This window comes from Anomaloglossus baeobatrachus, chromosome 5, assembly GCF_048569485.1.
Source record: "Anomaloglossus baeobatrachus isolate aAnoBae1 chromosome 5, aAnoBae1.hap1, whole genome shotgun sequence".
Lineage (NCBI taxonomy): Eukaryota > Metazoa > Chordata > Amphibia > Anura > Aromobatidae > Anomaloglossus > Anomaloglossus baeobatrachus.
Window position 1 is genome coordinate 409,147,488 of NC_134357.1, and position 20,132 is coordinate 409,167,619.

Genomic DNA, 20,132 nt, shown 5'->3' on the forward strand with positions numbered 1-20,132 from the left:
GGAGGAGATATAGGGGAGATTATATGGAGTAATAGGAGGAGATATAGGGAGGTTATATGGAGTAATAGGAGGAGATATAGGGAGGTTATATGGAGTAATAGGAGGAGATATAAGGAGGTTATGTGGAGTAATAGGAGAAAATATAGGGAGGTTATATGGCGTAATAGAAATAGATATAGGGGGGGTTATATGGAGTAATAGGCATAGATATGGGGGGGGTTATATGGAGAAATAGGAGGAGATATAGGGAGGTTATATGGAGTAATAGGAATAGATATGGGGGGGTTATATGGAGTAATAGGAGGAGATATAGGGAGGTTATATGGAGTAATAGGAAAAGATATAGGGGGGTTATATGGAGTAATAGGAATAGATATAGGGGGGTTATATGGAGTAATAGGAGGAGATATAGGGGGGTTATATGAAGTAATAGGAGGAGATATAGGAATGTTATATGGAGTAATAGGAATAGATATAGGGGAGGTTATATGGAGTAATAGGAGGAGATATAGGGAGGTTATATGGAGTAATAGGAATAGATATAGGGGGTTATATGGAGTAATAGGAGGAGATATAGGGAGGTTATATAGAGTAATATAAGGAGATATAGGGGAGATTATATGGAGTAATAGGAGGAGATATAGGGAGGTTATATGGAGTAATAGGAGGAGATATAAGGAGGTTATGTGGAGTAATAGGAGAAAATATAGGGAGGTTATATGGCGTAATAGAAATAGATATAGGGGGGGTTATATGGAGTAATAGGAGTGGATATAAGTAGGTTATATGGAGTAATAGTAGGAGATATAGGGAGGTTATATGGAGTAATAGGCATAGATATAGGGGGGGTATATGGAGTAATAGGATGAGATATAGGGAGGTTATATGGAGTAATAGGAGGAGATACAGGGAGATTATATGGAGTAATAGGAGGAGATATAGGGAGGTTATATGGAGTAATAGGAATAGATATGGGGGGGTTTTATGGAGTAATAGGAGGAGATATAACGAGGTTATATGGAGTAATAGGAGGAGATATAACGAGGTTATATGGAGTAATAGGAGGAGATATAGGGAGGTGTCGCGGGCGGAGGAGGGGACGCTGCGCTCTCCCACTGCTCGGGTCCGGCTGCTGCTGCTCGGTGGTGGCTCGAGCGGTGGGCTGGATCCCGAGGACTCGAGCGGCGCTCCTCGCTCGTGAGTGAAAAGGGGGGTTTGATTGCGGGGATTTGATATTGTCCGTGACGCCACCCACGGTTGTGGTGAGGTTGGTGACACCACCGCTGCTCTGGACGGGGATCCCGGGAGCGATGGCAGGGAGCAGCCTGGATGTTAGTTCTCCCCTCCGTGGGTAGGGGGTTATTTGTCCCGGGGCCCGGTGATGGGGTAGGGATGGATGGCAGGCGGGTTACGGGGCCTGGTGAGGTGCAAGGTCGCGGGGGCAGCGCTGTGCCGCATGGCACGGTGGTACTCACTCAGCCAATGGTAAACACAGAGTCTCTGGTAAAACAAACGGCTGGATGGACGGGTCCCACAGACGGCTGCGATGTTTCTCCTCCCGGCAGGTTGATGGTGACTGCCTTTCCCTGCACCTGTGTAGTGTAGACAGTTCCAATGGGTTCCCACCGGTAACCCGCTCCTCCAGCTTGAAAGTTGCTGAAGGAGCCCCTTTTGCCCGCAGGCTCTGGCCCTGGGAACTTTAGCCTTGGCGGTGACTGTGTTTCCTTCTAACGGTTGGACTGTTGCCTTCTGTCGGGACTTGGCTGCTGGGAAACCCAGGAGGTTCCCTTCGCTAATGGATTTGACAAATTGCACGGCGACTCCTAGCCTTGTCGGGGTCCGTAAGCCTCTGCCGGATGGTGCTGGCTTCTCTTTGTTCACCGGTCCGATACCGCCGGGTCACCGCCCGTCCACGGTCCTTACGGCTAGCTCCAATCGGCCTCTCCTGCAGACGGTCACCACCGTCTGCCAACCTTGCTGTTCCGTCCGGGCCACACACCCGGACCACTTTCTGTCTGCTCCTCTACCACTTTACTCCTTCCACTTCAAACTCTAAACCTTCACTCTCTCCTTTTCCCGCCTCCAGGACTGTGCACTCCTCGGTGGGCGGGACCAACCGCCTGGCCCACTCCCTGGTGTGAGCATCAGCCCCTGGGGGGAGGCAACACGGGTTTTTGTCTGACTTTGGTGTGCCTGACCGGGAGTGTGGGGTGTGTTGGTGTAGTGCTTGTGACGTCCTGGCTTGCCCAGGGCGCCACAGAGGTTATATGGAGTAATAGGAGGAGATATAGGGAGGTTATATGGAGTAATAGGAGGAGATATAGGGAGGTTATTTGGAGTAATAGGAGGAGCTATAGGGGGGTTATATGGAGTAATAGGAGGAGATATAGGGAGGTTATATGGAGTAATAGGAGGAGATATAGGGAGGTTATATGGAGTATTAGGAGGAGATATAGGGAGGTTATATGGAGTAATAGGAGGAGATATAGGGAGGTTATATGGAGTAATAGGAGGAGATATAGGGAGGATATATGGAGTAATAGGAGGAGATATAGGGAGGTTATATGGAGTAATAGGAGGAGATATAGGGGGGTTATATGGAGTAATAGGAGGAGATATAGGGAGGTTATATGGAGTAATAGGAGGAGATAAAGGGGGGTTGTATGGAGTAATAGGAATAGATATAGAGAGGTTATATGGAGTAATAGGTTGAGATATAGGGGGGTTATATGGAGTAATAGGAGGAGATATAGGGAGGTTATATGGAGTAATAGGAGGAGATATAGGGAGGTGATATGGAGTAATAGGAGGGGATATAGGGTGGTTATATGGAGTAATAGGAATAGATATAGGGGGGTTATATGGAGTAATAGGAGGAGATATAGGGGGGTTATATGGAGTAATAGGAGGAGATATAGGGAGGTTATATAGAGTAATAGAAGGAGATATAGGGAGATTATATGGAGTAATAGGAGGAGATATAGGGATGGTTATATGGAGTAATAGGAGGAGATATAGGGAGGTTATATGGAGTAATAGGAGGAGATATAGGGATGGTTATATGGAGTAATAGGAGGAGATATAGGGAGGTGATATGGAGTAATAGGAGGAGATATAGGGAGGCTATATGGAGTAATAGGAGGGGATATAGGGAGGTTATATGGAGTAATAGGAATAGATATAGGGAGTTTATATGGAGTAATAGGAGGAGATATAGGGGGGTTATATGGCGTAATAGGAGTGGATATAGGGGGGTTATATGGAGTAATAGGAGTGGATATAGGGGGGTTATATGGAGTAATAGGAGTGGATATAGGGTGGTTATATGGAGTAATACGAGGAGATATAGGGAGGTTATATGGAGTAATAGGAGGAGATATTGGGGGGTTATATGGAGTAATAGGAGTGGATATAGGGGGGTTCTATGGAGTAATAGATGTGGATATAAGGGGGTTATACGGCGTGATAGGAGAAACTATAGGGATATTTAATATAATTTAATAGTTTTGTTATGAATGAACCATCATGATGCTGTAACAATACAAACCTTATTTCTTTTGATACATTTTATCAGATAGTGAACTCAGACTTGTAAGTTGCCTATGAATGAATGGTCCTCCATGTACACACGTTCCCTTAAGACAAGGAAAGAAACCCCACACCTGGTTGTGTGCACTTAGTTTATGAGAGATAAGAGCTGTTCACTGTCAGACATTCCACCTCCAGATGTGAGACAAGACTCCACTCATCTCTCTGCTGTTACTGCTGATGAGAAGCTTTTCATGTGTTGACATCTTAGAGGACGACTCACATTGTTATTCTCAGATCTTGTGTCTCGCAGCCTGATAACTCTGTCTAGTTCACCGACATTTATCACCCCAATAATTACCCGACAGTCATTTATTGTCACAGTAAATTTTCACAGTTACGTTAACTTGAGAGAAAATATGTTCCTCTACCAGATTTTGGTATAATACAGTATGTCATGACTAATCTAGATTATGATGTTGACATCTCTCGTATATTTCTTTCCAAGGCCCTAAACCATTATCTATACCCAGGCTCGGACTGGCCCACAGGAGAACCGGAGAATCCTCCGATGGGCCACTTTGCAGAAGTTCATCAACATAATCAGTAGTTAGCACAATGCACTTGTTTCCCTAAGTAGAGATAAGGAAGCATCTCATCATTTATTTTACAAACTAACCAGTATATTATTATATAGAAGCATAGGTAAATTTGTGAATGTACTTAATCAGTGGGTCACCAGAGTCAGTGTTACTGGTGGGCCCCTGTCGCCCCAGTCTGACACTGTCTACATCGTATCTGAATAGGCAACATACCGGGTTATCTTATCCAAAAAAAGAAGTAAAGGAATTAGGAAGGGGTTGTGCGATGGTCTTGAAGATGTCATCAAATCTAGGTGCCTATAAGTTTAAATCCTATGATTGAGGTCTGTATATGGACAATGAAATATGGCGATCTGATCCCAACCTTACTTGCGAAATGAGACTGTGTGGACGTATAAAGAACACCCTTGGCAAAGTATAGGGCCTGTGAGGTGGAGCAAGACACAAGGATATTGTCATGATTCATGGATGGCTCTGCCGTTTCTGAGCCGGTGCATCTATCCTGCCTCTAGGTCTCTTGGGAGGGGCCTGTTCATTCTGGCCTTGTTCCGGGGGTCACGCCACCATATCTTGGTGCTGCTGCCTCCGGGACGCCACCTGTGATATTTCTGACTCTGCTGTGTGCTCCGTTCTTGTGAGAAGTTCTCTGTTTCTTGTCCTTTTACCCGGTACAGTTTCTCCTGACCTCCGTCCCTCCTGCCCGACCTGACCTGACCTCCATCCCCCCGACCTGACCTGACCTACGTTTTCCCGGCCTGTCCTGATCTCCGTTCCAACTGCCCGTCCGTACCTTCATCCCTCCTACCTCACTTTTCCTCCATACCTCCCTGTCCTCTGGTCTCCTGTCCTGTCCTGTGTTCCCCACGACCTTCCCTGTGCTTACTTCCTCTCCGACTTGCTCTGTTCTTTGACTTTGGATAGTTTTTTCATTGGTACAGATGTGACATCCCGGCTTAGACCCTGACTGATCCACTATCCCTCCTCTTGTGTTAGCGACTTCTAGTGGGCTTCTGTCTAACCACACTCAGGAGCCTAATGGTAGCTTGACAGATATAAGTTCAGCAAGACGTGAGTCTTTGTGTCATACATCCCATCATTTTACTTGATGTTGTCTTCTCAAAATGGGACTCAGTTGGACCACAAAAGTAACTATATGGCACTTTAGAAAAAAAAAGCCAAAAAATACCAACTCAGGTATCGAATTTCAGAATATTAACTTACTAGCATTTTAATCTAATTTTATGGTAAAATCTCAGTACTACCCACTAGAAAGATTGGTTTGCATAAACCCAACCCTGCCTAAAGGGTGCTTTACACACTGCGGCATCGCTAACGATATATCGTCGGGGTCACGTCGTTAGTGACGCACATCCGGGTTGCGTCGTTAGCGACATCGCAGCGTGTTACACCAAGGAGCGACGATCAACGATTGCAAAAACGTCTAAAATCGTTGATCGTTGACACGTCGCTCCTTTTCATAATATCGTTGGTGGGGCATGCCGCTGGTTGTTCTTCGTTCCTGCTGCAGCACACATCGCTGTGTGTGACACCGCAGGAACTACGAACATCTCCTTACCTGCGTCCACCTGCAATGAGGAAGGAAGGAGGTGGGCGCCATGTTCCGGCCGCTCATCTCCGCCCCTCCTCTGCTATTGGACGGCTGCTTAGTGACGTCGCCCTGACGCCGAACGCACCTCCCCCTTGAAGGAGGGATTGTTCGGTGTCTCCAGCGACGTCGCTGAACAGGTATATGCGTGTGATGCTACCGTAGCGATAATATTCGCTACGGCAGCGATCACCACATAGCGCACCAACGACTGGGGCGGGTGCTATCGCTCGCAACATCACTAGCAATCGCTAGCGATGTTGCAGCGTGTAAAGCCCCCTTTAGTCTTGTTCACTGCATCATTGAGCAAAAAAAAAAAAAACTAGACTGTTGGCAAGTACTCCATGGCCCACAAAGGTCTATAGCAGTATTTTACTCAAGAAGGGTCCCAACGTCATGTGGACAAGTCCATAATGATATAATCTAGGAAAAAAAGCATCAAAGCATTTACAATAAAAGTATGTACCCTTCATGTGGTAACAGAAAGACACTGAAACTCATTTAAGATCATGAAACAGTTATTTAATAACAAATTTTATTAACCCGTAAGTCATTCCATGCAAAGTAATGGAAAAATGCAATAAAATAGTAGGGCAAACAATTTATATATATATATATATATAAAAAAACCCTCAGGAATGGATCTTCGTAAAGAATAGCAAATTTTGCTGATACGATTCATACATTATTAACATCTCTTTATAAATAAAATATTTTGACATTGTAACCATCATAAATTGGTTCATTAATAATTATAATAAAAAAGAATAATTTCAAAAAGACAAGCACAAATTTCTGAGGCCATCAAATATCCCTGAAAAGATCTGTAAACATTTCATGGTCATGATAAGGAGGAGCAGGAGGAAAGTGATAATATTGGGGATTTCAGATATTGGTGGCTTATCTTACTTAAAGTTGAGACTACGAGACAAGACTTTGGGCCTTTTTTTTTTTTAAAGGGAATCAATCACTAAGTATTTTCTATGTAATCTGAGAGCAGCATTATTTAGGTGCAGAAATCCTGATTTCAGTGATCTGTCACATTCTGATCTGTATGCTATCATTTTCATGCAATCACTGTTTTCTCTGCTGCAGATCTACCAGAGCTCAGAATGCTCAGCTATTTATCAACCCGCCTACACCACTGATAGTTAGCTTTCTCCTTACACTGTGCATAGGCAGAAAGCTGCTAATTAGTAGTTGAGGCAAGGTTACACAGAGCAGTGGACTAGGAGGCATGAGACACCTAGTCCTGTACAAAGCCTAGTAAGTGACATGTCACTAGAATCAAGCCCTACATCATGCAGCTTTCAGATTACATAACAAAAATCTGCTCACAAATTCCCTTTAATGGGAACTGGTCAGCTGGTTTTTCCATTGTAGTTTGAGAGCAACATGATGTAGCAGCTGAGACCCTGATTCAAGTGATGTATCACTTACTGAGCTACTTGCTGTTATTTCGATACAATCACTATTTTATCTGCTGCAGTTCATCCAGTTCTCTGAATGATGAGCTCTGTATAATCCCACTCACACCACTGATTGGCAGTTTTCTGCCCATGTATGCTGTAAACAGAAAGCTGCAAATCACTGCTGAGGGTGAGCTTATGCAGAGCTCACGAATATGCTGGACTATCTGCAGCAAGTTTACTAGCCCTCTCATGATAATCTCCTGTTGATAAAGCAATATTAAAGATACACTAAGCAGCCCAAAATCTCACACATTGCTGGAATCAGGGTCTCTGCCCTTACATCAAGCTGCTCTCATATTATGTGGCAAAAACCTGGTGACAGATTTCCTTTAAGAGAACAGTTTAGTGTTTGACTTGCTAAATTTTAAGAAAGCAGACAGGAAATAAACTCAAAATATACATTATCATTAGTGACTGATCTCTTGGTGTGTTAAGTCTACAATACTGTTAGCTAAAATCATTAGGCCCCTCATAAAATTACTGAGCACATTTCCAGAAGTGGCTCATGGACAAATGGTAGTCACAAAGTACAATGAAGAATAGGAGAAGACTTAAGTCCGAGCTTTTAAAATGCTGACCAGTCAAGAAGTATACAGGTATTTATCTTACAAGGTGGTGAATGCCCAAGGAACAAGTGGTGGTGCCTATTGACAGTAATATGGAATACCAGACAATCATGGAACAGAATTCATAAAAATACCCTTAATACGTTTATATTACCATAGTTGGACCAAAGGATCAAGGTTGGATAAGATCCCCATAAACAACCTAAATTCACCATTGACCCTATCTGTTTTTTAGTCCACCAGGGAACATATAATAAACCTTCTCACTGCTTAGACCGCTACAAAATTTACCACTCACCATGTTAATATCCAAGATCAATAAAAATGATTTTATTTACTAGAATATCGGCCTTGCAGAGCCTTCTATAGTGGGCCCAGGGTCTGACATCGCGACTCATCAGTACAAGAGAATTATCAATTTTTCACAAACATTGTACAAATATCCTACTAATCTGTTTTTCTGATTTAGCTTTTGTGTACCAACTACCCAAATTTCTTGAGTCTGAGACTGGCAACTTCTGTGGCGCTCACCACCATTTACACCTGTGTTGGAAAATGAAAGGAGCAGTGACAAAATAAATATGAGACCAAAGAAAGGAGGAAAGTACACAAGGATTTGGATAGCTGTAGGCCGATCTCTAGAGCTTCTTCTCCCAACTCCTTCCCATGCACATGAATGCTCGGTTTGGTCAAGTTTTCATTAAAAGAATGGAGTAACCCACTTGCTGGACGTCTCTGGTAGATAATGATCCTCCCAAAACAATACAAGGATCAGACCCAAAAATTCAACATGCCCAATCCTTATCTTCCTAGACATCATCTGAAAGGCAGCATAACAATTTTCATGGACACTAGAGGAATGTAATTTGCCACCCAACAAACATGGTGAATTTCCATGAAGCAAGTCATAATTTTTGGTGATACATTTAGGAAAGGCAGGTGCCATAAGACTAAAGGCCCCGTTACACGCAACGACGTATCTAACGATATATCGCCGGGGTCACGGATTCCGTGACGCACATCCGGCGTCGTTAGTGACGTCGTTGTGTGTAACAGCTCCGAACGACTGTTAACGATCAAAAATACTCACCTTATCGTTGATCGTTGACACGCCGTTCATTTTCATAAAATCGTTGCTGTGGCGAGACGCTGGTTGTTCGTCGTTCCTGCGGCAGCACACATCGCTAGGTATGACACCACAGGAACGAGGAACCTCACCTTACCTGCGGCCGCCCACAATGAGGAAGGAAGGAGGTGGGCGGGATGTTACGGCCGCTCATCTCCGCCCCTCCGCTTTTATTGGGTGGCCGCTTAGTGACGTCGCCGTGACGCCGAACGAACCGCCCCCTTAGAAAGGAGGCGGTTTGCCGGCCAGAACGACGTCGCTAGGCAGGTAAGTCCCGTGTGACGGGTGTAAGCGATGTTATGCGCCACGTGCAGCGATTTGCCCATGACGCACAACCGACGGGGGCGGGTACGCCCGCTAGCAATCTTGATAGCGATATCGCAGCGTGTAAAGTGCCCTTTAGGACATTAAGCTGTCCTGTGCCTTGCGGTTACAACAGCTGGTACCACCTGACCCTATTTTAGGCAAGAGGTGGAAAGTGTATAACTCATCCTGCCACTTCATGGATCATTTGTTCCATATAAACAATTTTCCATGGGTTAAGCAATTGTAAACTACCAAAAAAGCTTAGTTTAGCTACAATTGTTTTTTTTTCATATCTTTCAACTGAAGGAGTGGATCTAGAAACTAGGAGCACTCTAATGGTGCTTATTGCCTAGATATATTGGAGGACGCTATTGCATTCTGCCTCAATGACTAACTTTGAGTTCATTACTGTGAATGTAGGCAGAACATAAATTGCCATCAATATGCTACCATTTTAGACGCACTATATATTTGCACATCTATCGATTATCCCTGTTCATTACATAATTATAGGGTTGGTGACTGACGGACATATCTCCTAGACCTCATATCGGCAACGGAATGTTAATGTGGATTTTCTGGTGGATTACCAGGATATCTCCAGTATGTCTTTAAAACCTTCTTATTTTTTTTATAAAGTTAAACAAATTATATATTGATTGCATTACAGTAGATTCCTCTACTGCATAGACTTTCTAAAAACTGAATTTCCTTTTTAACATCAGGGAGTTTTTTGTGTGGACGTTGTGCCTTCAGCAGCGAGTTCTGAGCAACATTGATGGCCTATCCTAAAGCAGGTTTTACATGCTGCGACAGCGCTAGCCGATGCTAGCGATGCCAAGCGCGATAGCACCCGCCCCCGTCATACGGCCGATATGTGTTGATCGCTGCCGTAGCGAACATTATCGCTACGGCAGCGTCACACGCACATACCTGCCCTGCGACGTCGCTGTGACCGGTGATCCGCCTCCTTTCTAAGGGGAGCGGTTCATTCAGCGTCACAGTGGCGTCACTGAACCGCCGCCCAATAGAAAAGGAGGGGAGGAGATGAGCGGCCGGAACCTCCCGCCCACCTCCTTCCTTCCTCCTTTTCCGGTGGAGGCAGGTAAGGAGATGTTTGTCGTTCCAGCGGTGTTACACACAGCGATGTCGCTACCGGCACCGGATGTGCGTCACTACCGATGTGACCCCGACGATATATCAGTAGCGATGTCGCAGCGTGTAAAGCCCGCTTTAGGATAGGCCATCAAAAACTGTTGGGGTTGCACAACCCGCCATCTCCATTTATCAACAGTTCCAGGTGGCCAGATGTGCTCAGTGGTGAAACTACACAGCTCCGCTAACTGTATAGTGCCCATGGGCGGGTACTGCACATATACCCCCTATTTGCACCGCCAGGAACATTTGATCAGCATAGGGTGCTGAGTGTCGGACCGCGAATGATATATTTTAGACCTCTACTAAGGATGGACTATCAATCTAAAAGTCCTGGTCAACCCTTTGTTGCTACCACCTAATATTGAATCTTGGACATCACATGAGCAGTCTATATTTTATATGCACGTGCTGTTTGCATGCCGGCCTCTGTATATAAGATCCCTAGTGGCTTTACATACCTAAGGGGTGGAAACCACCCAGGACTGATCACATCTCAGATATGAAAACGAAAGCAGATAAACATGGTCACAAAGGAGCCATCTGGAATGCAGAAATAGTATGAAATGCTTTACATTTTCTACATATTTTTGTATATCTATACTTTTTAACATAATAGGTTTCCCATGAGGTCATAACAGATTTTTGGGGGAAATTTAGTCTTTACATATTTTTTTTTTGTTTTGCAGTTTTCATCTTTAAGGGCACCAGAGTCCATAGTCCTGGCATCAGTCTGCTCTGATATGACGGGAGGAGCTCGGCCATCATATGATTGCCAGCTGTAATGGAAAGCGTGCCTTATTTCTCTACATGGAGTTCTTTGAGGACTATACTCTACATACATATATATATACAGTTAGGTCCAGAAATATTTGGACAGTGACACAAGTTTTGTTATTTTAGCTGTTTACAAAAACATGTTCAGAAATACAATTATATATATAATATGGGCTGAAAGTGCACACTCCCAGCTGCAATATGAGAGTTTTCACATCCAAATCGGAGAAAGGGTTTAGGAATCATAGCTCTGTAATGCATAGCCTCCTCTTTTTCAAGGGACCAAAAGTAATTGGACAAGGGACTCTAAGGGCTGCAATTAACTCTGAAGGCATCTCCCTCGTTAACCTGTAATCAATGAAGTAGTTAAAAGGTCTGGGGTTGATTACAGGTGTGTGGTTTTGCATTTGGAAGCTGTTGCTGTGACCAGACAACATGCGGTCTAAGGAACTCTCAATTGAGGTGAAGCAGAACATCCTGAGGCTGAAAAAAAAGAAAAAATCCATCAGTGAGATAGCAGACATGCTTGGAGTAGCAAAATCAACAGTCGGGTACATTCTGAGAAAAAAGGAATTGACTGGTGAGCTTGGGAACTCAAAAAGGCCTGGGCGTCCACGGATGACAACAGTGGTGGATGATCACCGCATACTTTCTTTGGTGAAGAAGAACCCGTTCACAACATCAACTGAAGTCCAGAACACTCTCAATGAAGTAGGTGTATCTGTCTCTAAGTCAACAGTAAAGAGAAGACTCCATGAAAGTAAATACAAAGGGTTCACATCTAGATGCAAACCATTCGTCAATTCCAAAAATAGACAGGCCAGAGTTAAATTTGCTGAAAAACACCTCATGAAGCCAGCTCAGTTCTGGAAAAGTATTCTATGGACAGATGAGACAAAGATCAACCTGTACCAGAATGATGGGAAGAAAAAAGTTTGGAGAAGAAAGGGAACGGCACATGATCCAAGGCACACCACATCCTCTGTAAAACATGGTGGAGGCAACGTGATGGCATGGGCATGCATGGCTTTCAATGGCACTGGGTCACTTGTGTTTATTGATGACATAACAGCAGACAAGAGTAGCCGGATGAATTCTGAAGTGTACCGGGATATACTTTCAGCCCAGATTCAGCCAAATGCCGCAAAGTTGATCAGACGGCGCTTCATAGTACAGATGGACAATGACCCCAAGCATACAGCCAAAGCTACCCAGGAGTTCATGAGTGCAAAAAAGTGGAACATTCTGCAATGGCCAAGTCAATCACCAGATCTTAACCCAATTGAGCATGCATTTCACTTGCTCAAATCCAGACTTAAGACGGAAAGACCCACAAACAAGCAAGACCTGAAGGCTGCGGCTGTAAAGGCCTGGCAAAGCATTAAGAAGGAGGAAACCCAGCGTTTGGTGATGTCCATGGGTTCCAGACTTAAGGCAGTGATTGCCTCCAAAGGATTCGCAACAAAATATTGAAAATAAAAATATTTTGTTTGGGTTTGGTTTATTTGTCCAATTACTTTTGATCTCCTAAAATGTGGAGTGTTTGTAAAGAAATGTGTACAATTCCTACAATTTCTATCAGATATTTTTGTTCAAACCTTCAAATTAAACGTTACAATCTGCACTTGAATTCTGTTGTAGAGGTTTCATTTCAAATCCAATGTGGTGGCATGCAGAGCCCAACTCGCGAAAATTGTGTCACTGTCCAAATATTTCTGGACCTAACTGTATATATATATATATATATATATATATATATGCTGTAAGGCTATGGAGAAAGTGGTTAGAATAAAGCAGTCCACTTCTCTTTTCTCCTGAGTCCCCACCTGCCTCCTACAGCCAACTCTCCAATCTGCTCCTTCTAAATTTCGGGATCTTCAATCCTGCAACATACATTTACAATGCAGTTGAATAGCAGCCTACAACTGAGTCTCATACAAGTATGGTGCTAGGTTGTTATGAGGTTAATGTATGGGCAGTATACAGTGAGATCCTGTGCTCCCTCTAGTGGTAGATAAAGGCAGTCCCAGTTTTTTTTTCCCAAAGGGAATCTGTCAGCAAGTTTTTTCTATGTAATCTGAGGGAGCATGAGATAGAGGCTGACTCTGATTTCAGGTATATATCACTTATTAGCCTGTGTGCTGTTTTTTCCAATACAATGAGTGTTTTATCACCATGAGAATATCACTGATTTGACTAGCTCCTGTGTGCCTCCTGGTCCAACTCCACCCTCAACACTGATTAGCAGTTCACTGTCAATATACAATGTAAATAGAGAGCTGCTAATCAATGGTGTGGCAGGATTGTATCACATCTGTTGCACCCAGTAAACTAAGCGATATATCACTGGAATCAGGGTCTCAGTCTCTATATTATGTAGCCCTCAGAGGTAACAAAAATCTTGGGGACAGAATCCCTTTAAGGCCAAGTTCACATGTCCAGCAATCATCCGTTAAAACGGATCCTGCAGAGATCCGTTGGGAAAAACACACCATTTTGTCCGTTTTTAAATAATTTATGTCTGCTGGATCCGTTTTTTTAACATTGGAGTCTATGGAGAACGGATCTGTTAACGGATTGCTATTTAGTCATCTGTGTTCCTTACAATTGTAACGGATCTGTTTTTTTCTTACAGGATCTGTTTCAAATGGAAGATACATAGCAATCCGTTAACGGATCCGTTCTCCATGGACTCCTATGTTAACAAAAAAGGGATCCGGCAGAAATCATTTAACCAACCAATCTCTGCAGGATCCGTTCTAATGTATGATTACAGGACATGTAAACACAATCTAACATAGTGAATAAAGATTATTCTGGATTCAATGTCAGATAAATGTAGAACCAACATCAATGAAGATATAGAAGAAAATTAATCAGAAATATACTTTAGATGTATAGAGATGAAGAAAATAAAATGGTGTTCAAGGGTGAACATTCACATTGAAGGGAATCTGACAGCTGATTCATGCTATTAACATGAATCAGAGATCAGCCAAGTAATTTCCGCATGACCCTGCTCCCCTCGAGTGAAAGGTCTCTCTTTAAAGGGTACTTTACATGTTGCGATGTTGATACCGATATCGCTAGCGAGCATACCTGCCCCCGTCGGTTGTGCGTTACGGGCAAATTGCTGCCCGTGGCGCACAACATCGCTAACACCCGTCACACGGACTTACCTTCCCTGCGACGTCGCTCTGACTGGCAATCCGCCTCCTTACTAAGGGGGCGGTTCGTGCGACGTCACAGCGACGTCACACGGCAGGTGTCCAATAGCAGAGGAGGGGCGGAGATGAGCGGCCGGAACATGCCGCCCACCTCCTTCCTTCCTCATTGCCGGTGGATGCAGGTAAGGAGATGTTCGTTGTTCCTGCGGTGTCACACGTAGCGATGCGTGCTGCCGCAGGAACGACGAACAACATCGTACCTGCAGCAGCAACGATATTTGGAAATGGAGCGATGTGTCAACGAGCAACGATTTTTCACGTTTTTGCGCTCGTTGATCGTCGCTCCTTGGTGTCACACACTGCGATGTCGCTAACGGCGCCGGATGTGTGTCACTAATGATGTGACCCCGATGATATATCGTTAGCAATGTTGCAGCATGTAAAGCACCCTTAAGTGTGTATATAGGGAAAGACCTGTCAATCTAGAAGATAAGGGCGGGGTGAAGCCCCTGTGGACTGGCCTCTTGAAGAAGTCACCCTATCAGCATGATCCCCGGCCACCTTTTAAAGTTATATTCTCTAAGAAATGTCACAGTATATTAAAGTAAAATATACCTGGACTCAGATTCATGCTGACCGTGGTTCAGGCAGCATGAATCAGCTGTCTGGTTCCCTTTAAGCTTGGCTGCATGTTTTGCCCATATTGAAGTCCCACCTGTCACAGTGAAGATGGAAATTTTAATTTATCATTTATATCAACGTAGCAAGTCACCAAGGACTGAGTATTGCTTATATAGCTATCTCTGTGCTGATATTTGTACACAAGAACTGTCGCTCATCTTTCTTAACCCTTAGAGTATGTAATGGAACGAAGAAATGAAATTCTTTACCAAGGCAATGTTCATGTGTTCAGATATCTCGGTAATATAATTAGTAGTGTACAGGGAGGACGGGCCTGAACTTCATAGGAGAGATATGAAATAGGGTAATCTAGAATAGAAAAATGAAAGTGGCACTCACCACCCAAACCTATTATCGTCCTTATTTATCCAAGAATAAGATTAAAAGGCTAATAGGATCAAATGTAGCCAGACTCAAACTGGCCGCAGACACTTTGTGCTCTTTCTTGTGCTTACGCTTTCCTGCAAAATTTTAATATTCTTCTTGGAGAGATAAAGACGTTAAGCTCTGGTGGTGAGTGCCGCTTTCATCTTTCCTATATTGGATCACAATCATAGATTCTTTATGCTAACTGTACTTATTTTTGCTACTGTCATTTCTTTCCCAACACTTTATGTGTAGCATAAATAAATAGGTCTGGTAGGCTGTGCCAGTGTTTATTGCCTTGGTTGGAAGATACAAATTGGGCCCATTCCGGTTATGCTTGAAACTATCAGACTCCTTAGCAACTGGGACAAAAGATCCAGCTGTCCCTCACCCATTTTCAGGATCCATTTTCACTTTTTAACTAACTTTGCATTATTTAAGGAGTCCATATCCTTTGTAGGTTCTCATCAACCATTAAAAATGGCGAACTTACTAAGGGCGTCCTCTCATTAGGTGCTCGAGAGTACCACATAGGTACCTCTTGATATATTTGCTGTATATCAAAGAGTTAATAAATGTTAATTTAACATTGATTCATCTACTTGTCTCACATCGCATGTGTATTAAGGCATTTTAGTTCTTTCTCCAGACAATGAATGGGTACACAGCAGTCATTATTATAGAAGAGAGTACGTTAAGGATATCTCGTCACATCCCCTTCCTTCGTATGAGCCATGTTGTCTGGTATCATCTGGCATGACAGTAAGACCCTATTACAGATCTCCATTGGGTCCCATTACATCATTGGGGGTCTTGAAAAAGTATCTGGAGCCTGATACCAGGGGTTATAATTATTCAAGTAATTGGAAGAAATTGGGGTAGTCTTTGGAGTTGAAGAAAAGTCCCAACTGGTAGGAGCATTCGGAGAAGAAGGCGAAAGTGAAGATGAGGTGAGTGCTTGGTCTCCATCCTGAATACTAGAACCTTGTTTTATGATCTTCTTGTACTTGGATCTCTTATTCTGAAACCATATTTTCACCTATAGTAAAAAGAACACACATCAACATCACTTGACACAAGACATTTGGAGCTTCTTCATTGGGTGATAGATGTCCGTGTGTGACCGTTCAATTATAGATGTAAGACCAGACCGAGCTTCTGAAGATATATGAGAAGGGCTCATTTTCAAAATGGCTACCTATGGCTGCAACTTTGGAGAAAATCACTTACTACTGAGCTGATTAACAAATAACTGATAACCATAGGGCTATTTCCTGTGTACAAAACAAAGATTGCAATGCAACTAAAACTGGACACGAAATGTTCTTTACAGATGCAGTGGGCTTCAGAATCATCTCCACTGGTGGGTCCAAGGACCCCATTCACACACTACTACAGCCCTGTCACCTGCTCTAATTCTCCGAATCATGATTCTCCACTGGTGGGTCCAAAGACCCCAGTCCAACACTACTACAGCCCTGTCACCTGCTCTAAATCTTTGAACCACTGGATCCTTCATTTTTAATAAACACCATTATATTTTACCAAGAGGCCTTTGTTGCTCACCTGTGTCTGTGTTAGGCCAAGCTGTGCCGCCAGCTCTGCCCTCTCTGGTAGCGCCAAATACTGAGTTTGTTGGAACCTCTGATTCAATGCCTGTAGTTGTAAACTGGAATATATTGTGCGAGGTTTTCTAATTTTCTTCCCTTTTCCATTGATTCGTATTTCTCCATTTTCTATGACGGTTGATTTCTCGAGCTCTGAAAACACAATTGACAAGTGCTAAAATTAGATACAAGTAATAGAATTGTGCTTAGCCATAATGGGCAACCTTTTCAAATTGATAGTCCTTATTCTTCAAAGAACAAAAGAAACCCAATAATCAAGATGGCAGGTCAAAAAAGGACATTTAGATTGGGACCATGACGCTGACTCCAAATACATATTGGAAATCAACCAAGATCATATCAGTCATGAGCTCAGACATTAATACTAATGAAACATAACGTTCCACTGAGCAGAAAGGGAAATAAAAGACTCTGACATCTGACTATGACTATATATAATGCTGAAACAAAAAACATCTGAGTGAATTGATACACACGGCACTTCTAGGGTCCAAAACCGTCTCAAGCAGATGTAGAAACTTGCCACTCAAGATCAATGTGAATAGTGTTTCTTATTGTGAAGAACTTGTGGGACCAGCACATACACAGATGTTTTGGTCAAAAGAGCTTCATCAGAGTGCGTGCAGAGGGTCCTCAGAATCTATAGTAACATGGCAAGCAGAGTAGCTGGGTATGACGCGGTGTCCACCGCTGCCTATGTGGCACATAGATTCACATTGATCTTGAGTGCCAAGTTTCTTCATCCCCCCCAAAAAACATCTGAGACTGGTATATGTGGATGAGGAGGTAACATAGTGTCTGTCTCAGGTCATTGACGCTTGAAATGGTTATTCCCATCTTAAAAGTTGCAGATAGGAAATAACTTGCTGATCAATCCAACCGCTGGGACCCCTAATGGCTAGCGATGTTGCTGGTGAAAGCACCCGCCCTCGTCGGTTGTGCGTCACGGACAAATCGCTGCCCGTGGTGCACAACATCGCTTGGACCCGTCACCTGCCAAGCGACGTCGCTGTGGCCGGCGAACCGCCTCCTTTCTAAGGGGGTGGTTCGTGCGGCGTCACAGTGACGTGACACGGCAGCCGTCCAATAGAAGCGAAGGAGCGGAGAGCAGCCGAAAGAAAGTGATGCCCACCTCGTTGCTGGAGGACGCAGGTACGGTGTTGTTCCTCGTTCCTGGGGTGTCACACGTAGCGATGTGTGCTGCCTCAAGAATGATGAACAACCTGTGTCCTGCACCAGCAACGATATTTGGGATTAGAATGACATGTCAACAATCAATGATTAGGTGAGTAATGTTGATTGTTAGCGCTCGTTCATGTGTTTCACACGCAACGACGTCGCTAACGAGGCCGGATGTGCGTCACGAATTCCGTGACCCCAACGACATCTCGTTAGCGATGTCGTTGCGTGTAAAGCCCCCTTAAGAAGTAGAATCCTGTCTAAATGGAGCGGTGGTCAGGCATGAGTACCACCACTTCATTCATTCTCTATAAGACTATCTCTGCCAGTCCCAAAAACAATTAATGGAGCTGTGATGCACATGATCACCCATCACTCCATTCAGGTCTCAGAGCGCTCTTCTCGTGATTAGTGAGGATTCGGACCCCTACCTGCAAATAATATATAAAGAAATAATCTTCTTTGAAAAGCAACTAGTCACTCTAGACAGTGGTCCTCAGATCAGCACCGCACTCTGACAGTGAGAACTACCAGGTCCATTCATGTAGTACCTGGTGGCCATTCGTTTGGTGGCCATGGAAGGCAAATTGTTTGGCTACTCCTTATAACAACAGCCAGTCCCTGATAGAGATTTATGAAGCTAAACCACTAACTTCAGCAGAAAAGTATGCAGTGGTGATTAGATAAGTCGTGATGAGATTTCTTGGCTCCTCTAACAATGTCTACCATAATTAATGTCATAAAATTAAGAGTTTCTGTAATGACGGATGTCTTTCTTCTGATAACCTGTAATTAGAATTCACATAAAACGCAGAATCAATATTACTTCAGAGGGGCATGGAATTTACTATATGATGAAAAGAGTCTGATTGTAAGGTAGAACAAATAGTGATTGCAATGAATGACAGTTCGGTAATAGATTCTGATTAGAGATGGGCGAATAGTGAAATATTCGGGTTGGGATTATGATATCTAAATACCTAGTACTATTCCGGTATTCATCAAGAATAACGAATCTAAAGCCTGCTTTACACGTTTCGATTAAGCATACGATATCGTATGCGATCGTAACCGCCCCCATCGTATGTGCGCCACGTTCAATTTGTTGAACGTGTCGCACAATCGATTAAAAGCTGTCACACATACTTACCCTTCGATATGACCTCGATGTGGGCGGCGAACATCCACTTCCTGGAGTGGGAGGGACGTTCGGCGTCACATCGACGTCACGTGGCAGCCGGCCAATAGAAGTGGAGGGGCGGAGATGAGAGGGACGTAAACATCCCGCCCACCTCCTTCCTTCCAGATTGCCGGCGGGAACCGCAGGACGCAGGTAAGATCTGTTCATCGTTCCCGGGGTGTCACACACAGCGATGTATGCTACCTCGGGAACATTCAACAACCTCACGTTCAATTTTTAGCAATTGAACGACGTGCATGCGATGAACGTTTAAACATTCAAGCGCAATCGCACGTACCTGTCACACGCTACAATATAACTTACGATGCCGAATGTCCGTCACTTATGACGTGACCCCGCCAACACATCGTAAGATATATTGTAGCGTGTAAAGCCCACTTAATGCAAGTCAATGGGGAACCCTAGCATTTTTCTTGAAGATTTCCCAGAAGAATGCTCAGGTTCCCCATTGATTTGCATTAGATTTGTTATTTCTGATGAATACTGGAATAGTACTGTTATATCATAATCCGATCTCAAATATTTAGTATTCGCTCATCTCTAAAGGCTACTTTAAACACTGCGACATCGCTAGCGATCTCGTTAGCGATATGAAATTCTAGACCGCACGTGCGATCTTTTGAGATCGCACATGCGTAAAATGACCTATGTGCGCCCCGAAAGATCGCACTTGCGATCTAGAATTTCACATCACTAACGAGATCGCTAGCGATGTCGCAGCATGTAAAGTACCCTTAATTCTGATTGATTACTATTTATAATCCAAAAACGT

The 20,132-nt window shown here is 43.7% G+C and overlaps 1 protein-coding gene across 2 annotated transcripts in view; it reads right to left on the reverse strand.

Moving 5' to 3' along the window:
• Positions 1-6,257: 6,257 nt before the first annotated feature.
• Positions 6,258-20,132, reverse strand: part of DLX4 (distal-less homeobox 4) — a 41,150-nt gene continuing 27,275 nt past the window's right edge. The window contains exons 2-4 of one of the 2 annotated variants that reach the window (XR_012754288.1): positions 16,919-17,112; positions 14,566-16,391; positions 6,258-8,940 (exon numbers count right to left, since the gene is read on the reverse strand). Coding sequence is in view for 1 of the 2 variants with exons in the window: in XM_075350221.1 (XP_075206336.1) it covers positions 16,149-16,391; positions 16,919-17,112 (437 nt within the window). In the remaining variant the exon portion in view is untranslated. Of the gene's footprint in view, positions 8,941-12,807; positions 16,392-16,918; positions 17,113-20,132 lie in introns of those variants that run through there. The other variant, XM_075350221.1, reaches the window with a different exon arrangement.